Below are 14,373 nucleotides of genomic sequence, written 5' to 3'. Positions count from 1 at the left end.
AGTTGTAGGCACAACTGACAACACAAGTTTTCAGAGCAGGATGGCTCAGCGAGGATCATGCAGACATAAGGGTTATTGATATTGTCATCCAAATGTCTTTGCAGACCACAGTCATTTGAAAAATCTCTATAGCTATGTACAGACATGAATGCCTCTTCTCATGAAGAGAGCATACATACAAATAAAAAAAACATTTGTCATTATACACGATGGTGACTGTATAATGGCACCTGCTGTAAAATGTTAACGGTCTTATGGTAGATGTTACACTTTCTGAAGCTGCAAATTTGCATTGGTGAGCGTATATTACTTCAGACCTAACAGTTCATCACTAATGACCATTAGGGTCCTTGCAAACATGAAATTTGGCTCTGGCCTTTTTTTACTGGTTTTAACACCAGAACAAGCTTTTTTGGGGGGCACTTGTGTGATTTCAGGCAGTTTTTGGACACAATGAAAAAAAACTGCAAAAGCTCCAATATGCTGCATTTATTTAAAAAAATGAATTTAGGAGACCAAAAAATTACACCTATTAAAAAAAAAAAAAAAACACCAGGAGTAAAAACGTTTGTGTGGCCTGCATTTCATATTTTCCATAGACTTTCCATAGACATCTGAAGCTGTGTTTAAAAGGCCACTAAAAAACGACATGTGAACGCTCCCTAAGGATCAATTCACACGTCCGTTATTTCTTTCCTGATCTGTTCCGTTTTTTGCGGAACAGATCTGGACCCATTCATTTTCAATGGGTCCTGAAAAAAAATCTGACATTGAGCTGTCCAATTTTTTTCAGGACCCATTGAAAATGAATGGGTCCAGATCTGTTCCGCAAAGAACGGAACAGATCAGGAAAGAAGCAACGGACGTGTGAATGGACCCTAACACTGTTTGAACGGTTGCTCCTTAGGGTGCCTGTACATGGTGCGGTCCAGCTGCAAGATTCACCTGTGAATTACTGCCGTCAGGCCACACCTGTGCCTGCAGGCAACCTAACATCTATAAATCAGATCACATGCAGATATTTAAATTACGATTAGAACTTTTTTAACACTAGAATTTAGGTACCCATCTTCTGTATCTTTTGTAGCCTTTGCTAAAAAAGCTTTTATTCATCGTAATGGAGGTGTATAATGAAAATAGTGCATCTTTTTGCTATGATATATAAAAAGTTTCATTATAAGAAATTATTATTTGTAAAATTAGCAAACCTTACATGCACAAATTTAAATAAACTTTTAAATAAAATGTTTATTTTCTTCACGGTTTATTTCCTTCTTGCCTTCCAAGAACAATAACGTTTTTACTTTTCAGTTTAAATAGCTATTTAAAGAACAACTTGCACTTTCTAATGACACTATTTAATAATCCATACAATATGTAAAGAAACTGGAATAAAATTATAAATGGGACAGAATTAGGGCATTGTTTTATGGGTTTTCGTATTTATGGCATCCACTGGTCATTACAAATCTCACATTCCCTTTAGGGGTTGTTCACACGATCCGCAATAGAAGGACACCGTTCCGTGTGCATTCCGCATCACGGATGTGGACCCATTCACTTCAAGGAGTCCGCAAATCCGGAGATGCTGAACGGAAGCACGGAACGGAGCACTACGTAGTGCTTTCTGGGGTTCCGTTCCGTGCTTCCGCAAAGCAAAAAGATAGATAATGCTCTATCTTTTTGCGGAACGGAGGAATCGGGGACCTATTCAAGTGAATGGGTCCACAATACCCATGCGGCTGGTGCCTGTGCATTGCGGACCGCAATTTATTAAAAATAATTTTTTTAAAATTGTTCGCTTACTTTGACAACTTTTTTTTATAATTCTCTCACATATGTTAAAAGGGCAAATTTTTTGGGATGGTGATCTGCATTTCTTAAACATACTGGGGCAGATTTACTAAGTCTTACACTTTGCACTCTGTAAGAATGAAGCATGGACCTTCATAAATGTAAAGTCTTTTAAATCATGCACCAGATTTTGTCTAGGTGTCAAAAATTGTCTGTGCACCAAAAAAAGAAGAAGAAAAAAAAAACATGTCAAATCTAACGTTATGCCACCTATAAAGTGGTGTAGTTTTCCACTTTAAAAATCAAGTACTGACGTTATGCAACAAAGTCTCATGCTACATTGTGAATAACTTCTCCTAATTAGAGGCTGTACATTTTAATGCTGTACGGAGACGGATCACAAGTTTACATATGACTTTTTGATCACTGGCAATTCAGCCATTTAGAATTTTTTTCTGTTAGGCTGGTTTCACACGGGTGTTGCGGGAAAATGTGCGGGTGCGTTGCGGGAACACGCGAAGTTGGGGCTTGGGATCGGTGTTCTGTAGATTGTATTATTTTCCCTTTATAACATGGTTATAAGGGAAAATAATAGCATTTTGAATACAGAATGCATAGTAAAATAGCGCTGGAGGGGTTAAATTTTTTTTTAACTCACCTTAATCCACTTGATCGCGCAGCCGGCATCTCCTTTCGTCTTCATTTTAGCTGTGTGCAGTAACAGGACTTGTGGTGACGTCACTCCGGTCATCACATGATCCATCACCATGGTGATGGATCATGTGATCCAGGTCCTGTTACTGCACACAGCTAAGATGAAGACGGAAGAGATGCCGACTGCGCGATCAAGTGGATTAAGGCGAGTTATTTTTTATTTATTTTTTAACCCCTCCAGCGCTATTATACTATGCATTCTGTATTCAGAATGCAATTATTTTCCCTTATAACCATGTTATAAAGGGAAAATAATAATGATCGGGTCTCCATCCCGATAGTCTTCTAGCTCATGTGAACAGCCCCATAGAAATGAATGGGTCGGGATTCAGTGCGGGTGCAATGCGTTCAACTCACGCATCGCATCTGCACGGAATACTCGCCCGTGTGAACGGGGCCTTACAACCATTACCAAACGGGATAAATACTTTTATATTTTGAGTAATTTGTGGGCTTATTTTTATATAAACAAAATGGGGAAAGAGGCGATTTATCATTTTTAGTTTTTGGGGGGATTTTTTAAAACTTTTTTTTTACTTTATTTTCAGTCACCCTAAGGGACTTGAACATGGGATCATTGGATTAGGTTTACCATAAACTACAAACGTTTACTGCAGTCTATGGTAACATTTCTGTGTTCCGATTAATAACCCTTTCCGGATCAACGGTCATTAATGGTGTTGTCCAGTTTTGTAATATTGATGACCTATCCTCAGTATAGGTCATCAATATCAGATCAGCAGGGGTACGACTACCGACACCACCGCCGATCAGCTGTGACTTAGAGCTGCCGCAGATTTCTATTTAGGCGCATGAATTGCCGGAGGATGCACCAGATTTATGAAGTAGCCTGTGCCTTGTCAAACATTAGGGGCATCCTCTGGCAGCGTTGGGGATATCATAGACCCATGTAAAAGGGCGGTCTATGATACATCTCCTCCACTGCATTTTCCCACTAGTGTTTTCTTTATGTCTTTTTTCCCCTATAGAGACAATGATGTAAAAAAAAAAAAATATGCATTCTGAGTTTTCTTCATAAGAAGCCAAAAAGACAAACATGGCACCTAATTAACAAATACACCAGCAAAAAAAAACAAAAAACATTGTGTTTGATATTTACCATACACCTTCAGATTACATTTTATAACAAAAACGCAGGTGCAAAAAAACACCATGAAAACTGTAAAAGTGCACAAAAATGCCACCTAAAACCTAAATATACAGATTGCATTCCTGAAGAGGTGAATCTTTTATCTATAGTCAGCTTCAAGAAAATCAGACTATGCAATGCTTATGCAATAACCCTGTTAATGGAAAAGTTTGGTCACTTGTCATTTTTAAAATAAACTACACAAATTTGGCTATAGCAATTAAAAATGTTTTTTGAAGACCCTTTGACATTTATAAGGGTTTTATTTATTTTTACTTTTTTTCCTCTTCATATATAGAAGAATGTAAAAGTTACCAAGTAGTTTGGTGATCATATACAAAGTTCAAGGCTGGAGGATACTTTCACTTATACAAGTCATGGAACGTAGGGCCCTTTTACGCAGGCCAACAGAGCAGTCAATGATTGGGAATTAGGGATGTTTATGCCCGATCACTGCCCAATTGTTAGCAGCATTTACATGAAAGAAGGATCAGTGATGTGTGGGTCTAAATGAATGTTACTGCGATTGCTTACTCCCATACAGTTCCCTTGTTTGTCAACAGAACAACTGAAATTTAAAATATCCGGCAGGGAATCGGTTCCCAGTCTATAAAGGATAACTGTCACATTTAGACCCCAATTAAAATTTTCATATATGTAGTTACTAATAACATGATATTCCAGAATCAGTTACTATTAGACTGACTTACCCCATATTTAATAAGATTCAGGCCTTCGCAACCAGTCTGCATAAAACTGCAATTTCACTATTCAGTTAAGATGGCCGCCACTGCCCTCAGCCTGAGGCTAATCCCGCCTGCCCTCACTAGCCAGTAACAATAGCCCCCCAAAAGTGTCAGTAACCAGAGCCCTCCCCCCTAAAGGGTTAATCTCCTGCAGCACAAAGGGGTCCTCTTACCACATGTTGCTTTCATTTATACACTGAGGAGACGGCATATCTCCCTTCCCTGGTCTGCGCTGCTTCAACTCTGCATTCTTCAGCTCTGCTGAGTGAGGGAGCGTCTGCCAAGCGCAGGGACAGGGAGAAGTGCACACAGCCCAGGCACTGCTATCAGCTGCTGGGGAGGACCTGGCTTTAATCATTTACTTACAGTCCCTGGCTGTCAGTAATGTGAGCCTGCACACTGCGTGCTCAGTCTATCAACAGATAGACGGACCCTGCCTAGCAAACCTATTTTAATCACAGGTAAAAGTAGGCAGTACAGGGAACAAAAATGTGGAATTAAGGGGTAATTGAATACACAGTAAAAATTGAAATAGGGCCACCAAGGTGATATTAAAAATACAACAGTTATCCTTTAAGTGTCATTGATCCCTTTGCCACTCACACCTCCCCTGGCTCACTCTCCACATTCTCTCGTTCCAGCTGTCACCACTTACCTAACCCAAATCTTCAATCTCTCTCTTTCTCTTGGTATCTTCCCCTCTTCTTTCAAACATTCTGTCATAACCCCATTATTTAAAAAAAAACTTCTCGACCCATCCTGCAGCTAACTACAGACATGTCTCTAATCTCCTGGAGCGTCTGGTCTACTCTCACCTCATCCCCTATCTCTCCACTCACTCTCTCCTTGATCCATTACAAATCTGTTTTTTACACCCTACATACTACAGAAACTGCCCTCACCAAAGTGACAAATGACCTCCTGACAGCAAAATGCAATGGTGACCACTCTTTACTAATTGATTACTCCTTGATCTATCTGCTGCTTTTGACACTGTAGACCACCATCTACTCCTCACCATGCTCCAATCTATCGGCCTTACGGACACATTCGTTCTTGGTTTTCTTCCTCTCTGACTGCTCTTGTAGTGTATCATTCTCTGGCTCTACCTCCCCTCCTCTCCTTGCGGTTTGGGTTCTTGATACTCTCCTTGATACTCTCCTTGATACAGTCCTTGATACTCTCCTCTTTCTCTCTACACAGCCCCTATTGGACAGACTATCAGCAGATTTGGTTTCCAGTACCATCTCTATGCCGATGACACCCAACTATATACTGCTTCCTGTGACATTACCCTTGATGTACTACAGTCCACCAGTCTGCTGTCTATAACATTATGTCCTCTCTCTATCTTAAAATAAATCTTTCAAAAAAATGAACTACTGGTGTTCTCTACTTCCACTAACCTACCTAAACCCGATATCTCCTTCCCAGTGTGTGGCACTATCATAACTCCTGGGCAGCAAGCCCTCTGTCTCAGTGTTATGTTTGACACTGATCTTCCCTTTACATCCTACATTCAATCTTTTGGCCGCTCATGCTGCTTGCACCTCAAAAACATCTCTAGAATCTACTGTGGAAACAACAAAAACTCTCATTGTTGCCCTGATGGATTCCCGCCTTCATTATTGTAACTCATTACTAATTGGCCTCCCCTCCAGCTCCCCCAGACTCTCCCCTCATCAATCTCTCCTGAATGCAGCAGCCAAGTTCATCTATCTGTCTAACCAGTACTCTGATGCCTCTGCCCTGTGCCAGTCATTGCACTTGTTGCCCATACAGTACAGGATTCAATTTAAACTGGTCATTCTCACCCACAAACCCCTACACTGTGCTGCACCCTCCCACATCTTCTCCCTCATCTGTCACCTATCCTACCTGTGCCCTCCGTTCAGCTAATGACTTACAACTAACATCTACCGTAATCCAAACCTCTCACTCGTCTCCAAGACTTCTCCCGAGCTGCCCCAGTTCTCTGGAATGCCCTACCCATGCAATTAGGTTAATCCATAACATCCACAGTTTTTAGCGCTCCGTAAAACACATCTTTTTAGGTTAGCCTATTGCATCCCCTGATCTAACCCTTCTCCATTCAACCCCCTTCAGAATTATTCCTCTGAACCTGTGTCCACCACACCCTATGCATTTAGAAGCACTACAGATATCGGCTGCTGACTGGCTCATGCAGCCTTATATCTTCTCCCCCACTGTGTAATGATGGCCAGACCATTGTATGAAACAAGCACTTTTTACCTACTGTGTCACCCCCATCTTCTCATAGATTGTAAGCTCTTGTGGACAGGGCCCTCATTCCTCTTGTTTTAATTGTTGACCTGTTTTCTGCTATGTTATTATTTAGGACTCTGTTTGTACTTGAACACCCCGATTGTAGTGCACAGCGGAATATGTTGGCGCTATATAAACAAAGATTATTATTACTACAACTGTCTGTTTCCGATGCCAAGGCTACTGCTGAGCTGATCAACTGGTCTACAGGGGTGCAGGGTGTGGGACCCCGCTGGTCAGTTCGTTTAATTACACCACATGAATTCACAGACTTTTCATTTTGTATTAAGTGTGTGAATTTAGATTAAGTGACTTCAGATTACAGGACTTTAGTGGGGGACTGCAGTAAATAATTTTCTTATCACTGCATTATATTGTATTTTTCTCTTTTCTTGCGTAATCCCCATTTAGTATGTGTTCCATTATTGACAACGCAGACCAGTGCACATCTTGTCTAATGTATGCAGTCCTGGAACAGCCGTTTGAGGGTGCATATCTTTGTTCAAAATGTGAGCAAATTGCCCGTTTGGAATCGCACATCAAAGTATCTAACCGGGCAAGTTTCAACACTGAGAGGCGTTCACAATTTGGAAAAGAGTTTGCTGCTCACTGAGCAAGCACTCTATGGGGTAGATGAGGGGAAGCGTGGTAGCGAGGAGGCTGAGGAAAGTGAGGTAGCTAGCTGGATAACAGTTAGTAAGCGGGGTAGAGGGAAGAGTGCCAGGGAGGCTAGCCCTTATCTGACACACACCAACAAGTTTGCAAGGTTGGCAGATGAGGGGGATGTCAGATCAGGGAGAGCACTGCTGCAGGTTTTAGGTCAAAAGCTTAGGGCAAGGACCTCAAAGGTAGAATTTTCCGAAATACTACCTGTACCACGAGCCACACAAGAAAGGCAGTGGGAGATTAACAAGTGGCTCAAAAACTGGTGTAGGAAGGAGGGGTTTGGGTTCCTGGAGAACTGGGCTGACTTCTCTCTCGGCTACAGGCTCTATCGTAGGGATGGTCTGCACCTCAATGTGGAAGGCGCAGCTGTGTTGGGGGAGAAGATGGGTAGAAGGTGTGTTTAAACTAGGGACTGGGGGGAGGGTAATTACATTATAGGAGGGGAAGATAGTGCAGATAGAGACCTGGGCAAGGTAGTGGGACTGGGGGAGGAATGAAAGGAGGGACTAGAACAGTTCAGAAGGAAAGGTGTAGGGTAAAAAATATACATAAACCTCTTAAATGTATGTACAGTATACTAATGCCAGAAGCCTGACTAATAAAACTGGGGAGCTGGAATTAGTGATGTCTGAGGAGAACTATGACATAGTGGGAATAACTGAGACATGGCTGGATGATAGCTATGACTGGGCGGTTAACGTACAGGGTTACAGTCTGTTTAGAAAGGATCGCAAAAACCGGAGAGGGGGAGGGGTCTGCCTTTATGTAAAGTCCTGTCTAAAGCCCACAGTCCGAGAAGATATAAGTGAGGGACATGAACATGTGCAGTCACTGTGTGTAGAAATACATGGAGGCAAAAACATTAATAAAATACTAATAGGAGTTTATTATAAACCACCTAATATACCAGAGTCCACAGAAAATCTACTACTAAACGAGATAGACGAGGCGGCAAATCATAATGAGGTGGTTATTATGGGGGACTTTAACTACCCAGATATAGACTGGGAAACAAACTTGTATATCTCATAAGAGAAACAGGTTCTTGGCAATAACCAAAGACAATTACCTCTCCCAACTGGTTCAGGACCCGACTAGAGGGACGGCCATACTGGACTTAGTATTAACCAATAGACCTGACTGAACGACAGATGTGCAGGTTGGGGGGCATCTGGGAAATAGTGACCATAAAGTAATAACCTTCCAATTGTCATTCAAAAGAGCGTTTCTTCAGGAAGGAACAAAAATACCAATCTTCAAAAAAGCTAAATATAGCCAACTAAGAGAAGCCATAGGCCTAACTAACTGGGACAAAGTCCTCAAAAATAGAGCCACAAAATAAGACATTTTTTAAAAGCATCTTAACATCTAATTGTGAGAGGTACATACTTTATGGGGGGAAAAAAGGTTATGGGACAAGAAGAAACCAATGTGGATAAATAGAACTGTAAAGAAAGCAATAAATGACAAAAAGAAAGCATTTAAATCACTAAAACAGGAGGGTAGCGAGGAAGCACTGAAAAACTATAAAGGAAAAAAATTGAATATGTAAAAAATAAATAAAAGTGGCCAAACTAGAGACAGAGAGATTCATTGCCAAAGAGAGCAAAACTAACCCTAAAATGTTCTTCAATTATATAAATGGTAAAAAGTATAAATCTGAAGGTGTCGCCCCTTTACAGAGTAATGAGGGGGGAGTTGCAGAGAGCGACGAGGAGAAAGCGAGAAAGCAAAGCTATTAAATATTTTTTTCTCCACTGTTCCACTGTATTCACTGAGGAAAATAAACTGTCAGATGAAATGCAGAATGTAAAAGTAAATTCCCCATTAAAAGGGCCCTGTCTGACTCAGGAAGTACAGCGGCGTCCTAAAAAGATGGCATACACCCACGTATCCTAAGAGAATTAAGTAATGTAATAGCCAGACCCTTATTTCTGATATTTAAGAACTCTATACTGACAGGGAATGTTCCACAGGATTGGCACATAGCAAATGTGGTGCCAATATACAAAAAGGGTCCAAAAACAGAGCCTGGAAACTATAGGCCGGTAAGTTTAAGATCGGTTGTGGGTAAACAGTTTGAAGGTTTTCTAAGAGATGCTATCTTGGAGTACCTCAATGAAAATAAGCAAATAACGCCATATCGGCATGGTTTAATGAGGGATCGGTCATGTCAAACTAAATCAGTTTCTATGAGGAGGTAAGTTCTAGACTTGACAGCGGCGAATCAATAGATGTCGTATATCTGGACTTCTCCAAAGCATTTGACACTGTACCGCATGAAAGGTTAGTATATAAAATGAGAATGCTCGGACTGGGAGAACATGTCTGTATGTGGGTAAGTAACTGGCTCAGTAATAGAAAACAGAGGGTGGTTATTAATGGTACACACTCAGATTGGGTCACTGTCACTAGTGGAGTACCTCAGGGGTCAGTATTGGGCCCTATTCTCCAATATATTTATTAATGATCTTGTAGAAGGCTTGCACAGTAAAATATCAATTTTTGCAGATGACACTAAACTGTGTAAAGTAATTAGCACGGAAGAGGACAGTATACTACTACAGAGGGATCTGTATAGATTGCAGGCTTGGGCAGAGAAGTGGCAGATGAGGTTTAACACTGACAAATGTAAGGTTATGCACATGGGAAGGAATAATGCAAGTCACCCGTACATACTAAAAGGTAAAACACTGGGTAACACTGACATGGAAAAGGACCTAGGAATTTTAGTGGACAGCAAACTAAACTGTAAAAACCAGTGTCAGGCAGCTGCTGCCAAGGCCAATAAGATAATGGGTTGCATCAAAAGGGGCATAGATGGCCGTGATGAGAACATAGTCCTACCACCTTACAAATCACTAGTCAGACCACACATGGAGTACTGTGTACAGTTCTGGTCTCCTGTGAACAAGGCAGAGCTGGAAAGGGTTCAGAGGAGGGCAACTAAAGTAATAACTGGAATCGGGGGACTACAGTACCCTGAAAGATTATCAACATTAGGGTTATTCACTTTAGAAAAAAAGACGACTGAGGGGAGATCTAATTACTATGTATAAATATATCAGGGGTCAGTACAGAGATCTAATTACTATGTATAAATATATCAGGGGTCAGTACAGAGATCTCTCCCATCATCAATGTATCTCCAGGACTGTGACAATGGGACATCCTCTGCGTCTGGAGGAAAGAAGGTTTGTACCCAAACATAAAAGATTCTTTACGGTAAGAGCAGTGAGACTATGGAACTCTCTGCCTGAGAAGGTGGTGATGGTGAGTTCACTAAAAAAGAGTTCAAGAGGGGCCTGGATGTATTTCTGGAGTGTAATAATGTTACAGGTTATAGCTACTAGAGAGGGGTCGTTGATCCAGGGGTTATCTGCCTGAATGTAGTCGGGAAAAAAAACATTTTTCCCCTTAAGTGGGGAAAATTGTCTTCTACCTCACAGGTTTTATATTTTGCCTTTCTCTGGATCAACTTGCAGGATAACAGGCTGAACTGGATGAACAAATCTTTTTTTTCGGCCTTATATACTATGTTTGCATTTTTGATGACCGATACCTGGTCCTCTGTGCCTTTTCTCCATCCAGATGTAGCAGTTGTTCTGGGCTACACCAGTCTGTGAGTCAAGAAAAGGGAGGCGAACACTGCGTTCAGCACATAGCCTTGCGTTGTAGTTGCGACAGTGCTCAATCGCTTCTTTGTAGAACTGATCCCCAAGTCTGCAAAGAAAACCATTACAACACTGGGTAAGTATCTAACATACTGTTAGGAACACACATAGGAATAATAATCATACACAAGTGTGTATACATTGTGTCAAGTAAAATATAAATGGGTTGGCCGTGTTATATTAAACTTTGCCCCAAGCTTATTCATTGTATAAAATAAAAAATAATCATATACTTTTCCCCAGTGCTGTTTTTTTCAGCACACCTCTCATCCTCTTACCATTATGTGTATACATTGCAATGTCCTTTTGTGACTACTGCAGCCTATCACTGGCCTCAGCAGTCCTGTTCTGTATACCATTCAGTCCATTGATAAAGAAATAAGACTACCTCAGTACAGAAGAACATGTGATAGCGAAGTATTGAACACTCTAACATATTGATAAGCCAATATCATATCTTTCATGATTATGCGGTCAGGAACTAAACAACGATTATTACAAAATACCAGCCCGATCATGGGCATCCGCGGGGGGGGGGGGGGGGGGGCCTGGAAATCTGTGAACTGAGTTCTGCCTCTGCTCTGCAGCTGCTGCACTGCGGAGCGCCGCAGAGTGAGGAGCGGTATCTATCTGGAGCATGCACGCGCCCTGATGAATCACCAGGGCCGGGTCGCGCACGGCAGTACGAAGCTCCGCCCACCTTCCAGGCGGGAAAGACATTGCGGAGTCGGAGCAAGAAGAAGAGCCGCCTGCAGTGTGCCGGCCGCTTCAGGACTCCACAACCACAGGCAGCCTAAATGAATGAGCGAGAGCGACACTAACACAGTGAGTGACTGACAGTCAGTGTGACAGTACTCCCTGAGTGTTAGGTGTGGGGTGACCAGGCGGTATATGAAGAGGCAATACTGCCTGGTATTATATGGACAGCAGATATGGCATCCTCTGGGCAGTACTGTCTATGGTCAATTCATCCTTCACAGGCACGTTGACTGCCACCTCCCTGACCCTGAGTGTTAGGTGTGGGGTGAGTCACTGATAGCCAAGCAGCAGGCAGTGAAGTGCCATGAGAGCCAGGCCAAGCAGATGGCAGTCAGGGTGCTGGTGAAGGATGACTATAGACAGTACTGCCCAGAGGATGCCATCTCTGCTGTCCATATACCAGGCAGTATTGCCCCTTCAATTTATATACCACCTGCCCGCCTGGTCAGGGTGACCAGGCAGTCAGGCGGTATATGAAGGGTAGGCCTGGTATTCTGCAGACCATCTGCTTGTAAGTTACATATGACAAAAGCCTGGAAGCGTTCAGGTACAGAACACATTTCATTTGTTGGTGACAAAATGCAAATTAACATATTGCTGAATGCTGAGACTTTAACAAAGGGGTGCAAAAATAATATCAAATTAATAGACATTCAAGTGAAATAAGAAGAATTGGTCTTTCCTTTTGTGGTGGCTTCCTATTTTAAAGTTTAGTCCCTGTACACAAACGGGGTTCCGTTCCACCCTCTTATATCTGCAGTTAGGCTTCATACACGTGCCCGTTTCAATGTCAATAAAATTATAATAATTTTAGCATATGTTACTGCTGCAGCAGCATTATGCATAAAGCAATCTTTAGTTTCTTCATTTACCACTGTTTTCCTTGAGTTTTCCCCTTAGTTATGGCTGTTTTGAATCCTACATTATGAGGATCTTCTCAAGATGGCTCCTCAGGTCACATACAAACATGCTGTAACCAGCAGCTCCCTGCCTGCCAATCAGATTGGATTACTGAGAGACACGCCTCCTCACTCAGGCATGCAGTGTGGAGGACCACGCCTCTGTCTTCTGTTTACATTAAGTTGGGAGACAGATAAGCCCTAGTAACGGTCTTTTAAAGGAGCAGTGGAAAGGGACAGGAGACATTAATGAAAGCTGTTTTTAAAGGGTAATTACAGATCTTTTGATAATCATTGACAGACTAACTTAGGCATACATGCCTAGCTCTAATAAACTAGCAAATAAAAAAATATGACAGTTATCCTTTAAGGTACATTTACATGCTCAGCTGCTATACAACGTACTGTGCAGGGCTTGGAGAAATGCAGGGAGCCAGCGGAGCTCACCAGAGCTGGGGGGGGGGGTGGACTCAAACCCCACCAATGTGATAATGATGACCTATCCTGAGGATAGGTCATCATTATCAATTCCTAGAAAACACCTTTAAGAACAGAGCCCATATGAATCTTAGATGCATGCCATGAACTGATATGTGTAGGGTCACTCTAAAAGCAGAACTTGTGGCAGTTCTGTGTGTCTACATTATGCCAAGCAGAATGGACATCAGCCATGATCCTAGAAAACAAACTTTAGGGAGGGTTGTAAGGCCATTTCCAAATAATTTGAAATTCACCATTCTACAGAGAAGTTTTTAACAAATTAAGAGACTTCAAGAAAGTTGCTTGTCAACACAGGAATAGGAATTTCAGGAAAGTGGAGATGTCCGGTTTTCCCATACCACAGCATGTCACTATGCACACCTCATACCAGCTGTCAAACAGGATGGTGGAGAAGCGATGGTTGGGGCTTGTTCTGCAGCCCTAGGACCTGGGATACATTGAGACAACAATGACCTTTCTGCCAGACTATGTGAGATAAATCTGAGCCCATCTGTCCAGCAGCTTAAGCTCAGACGAAATTAGGACTTACAACAGGAAAATGATGCCAAGCAGCGAACGGACATCTTAATGTCTAAGGAAATACCAAATTTTCATGTCACAGTCCAGACCTCAACCACATTAAGATGCTGTGAGGGGATCTCACGGGAGCTGTGCAAAAACAAATGCCCTTAAATGTCAATTAAATAAAGCAATGTTATCATGAAGACTGGAACAACATTTCTGCTGTATGATATGAGACTTATAAACTCCTACAGAAAACAAGTTGGTGAGAAGCACACAATTGTTATTTAGGCCCTGGAAATAAAGACCATGGCACAGGATGGCTTTTCATGATGGTACATCAGAAATGTGTTTAAATTTCACATGGCAGTATCAGGACTTGTAAACCAAAAGAGGTAACAAATCTTTTCATAATACATGTTTTCTCTATTTTATTTTCCATCACTGGTTTGGCTTACAAATACGGACCAAAATACTGCATGTGAAAGTGCTGATTACTTTTTGATAAAGTTTTGATTAAAACATACCATGCCGACTGCCTGCAGTCACCACTAGATGGAGCAAGGGAACTTACTGCATACATAAACTGCCTATAGTGGCAGCCATGCTAAGGATTTGGAGCTTTGTATCACAAACATAAAATTCAGACGTCCCCCCACCCTTTGTAATGGTTAAGGGCTTAA

General features: G+C 41.8%; 1 protein-coding gene across 6 annotated transcripts in view; it reads right to left on the bottom strand.

Annotated features, from left to right (window-relative positions):
- Positions 1-14,373, bottom strand: part of DPF3 (double PHD fingers 3) — a 231,301-nt gene that overhangs the window by 135,499 nt on the left and 81,429 nt on the right. For all 6 annotated transcript variants that reach the window (XR_006387043.1, XR_006387044.1, XM_044271694.1 and 3 more), the window contains one exon: positions 10,919-11,079. Coding sequence is in view for 4 of the 6 variants with exons in the window: in XM_044271694.1 (XP_044127629.1) it covers positions 10,919-11,079 (161 nt within the window). In the remaining 2 variants the exon portion in view is untranslated. The remainder of the gene's footprint in view (positions 1-10,918; positions 11,080-14,373) is intronic.

The sequence above is a fragment of the Bufo gargarizans genome, chromosome 11 (assembly GCF_014858855.1).
Source record: "Bufo gargarizans isolate SCDJY-AF-19 chromosome 11, ASM1485885v1, whole genome shotgun sequence".
NCBI classification, from domain to species: domain Eukaryota; kingdom Metazoa; phylum Chordata; class Amphibia; order Anura; family Bufonidae; genus Bufo; species Bufo gargarizans.
This window is presented reverse-complemented; position numbering and strand designations above follow the sequence as displayed.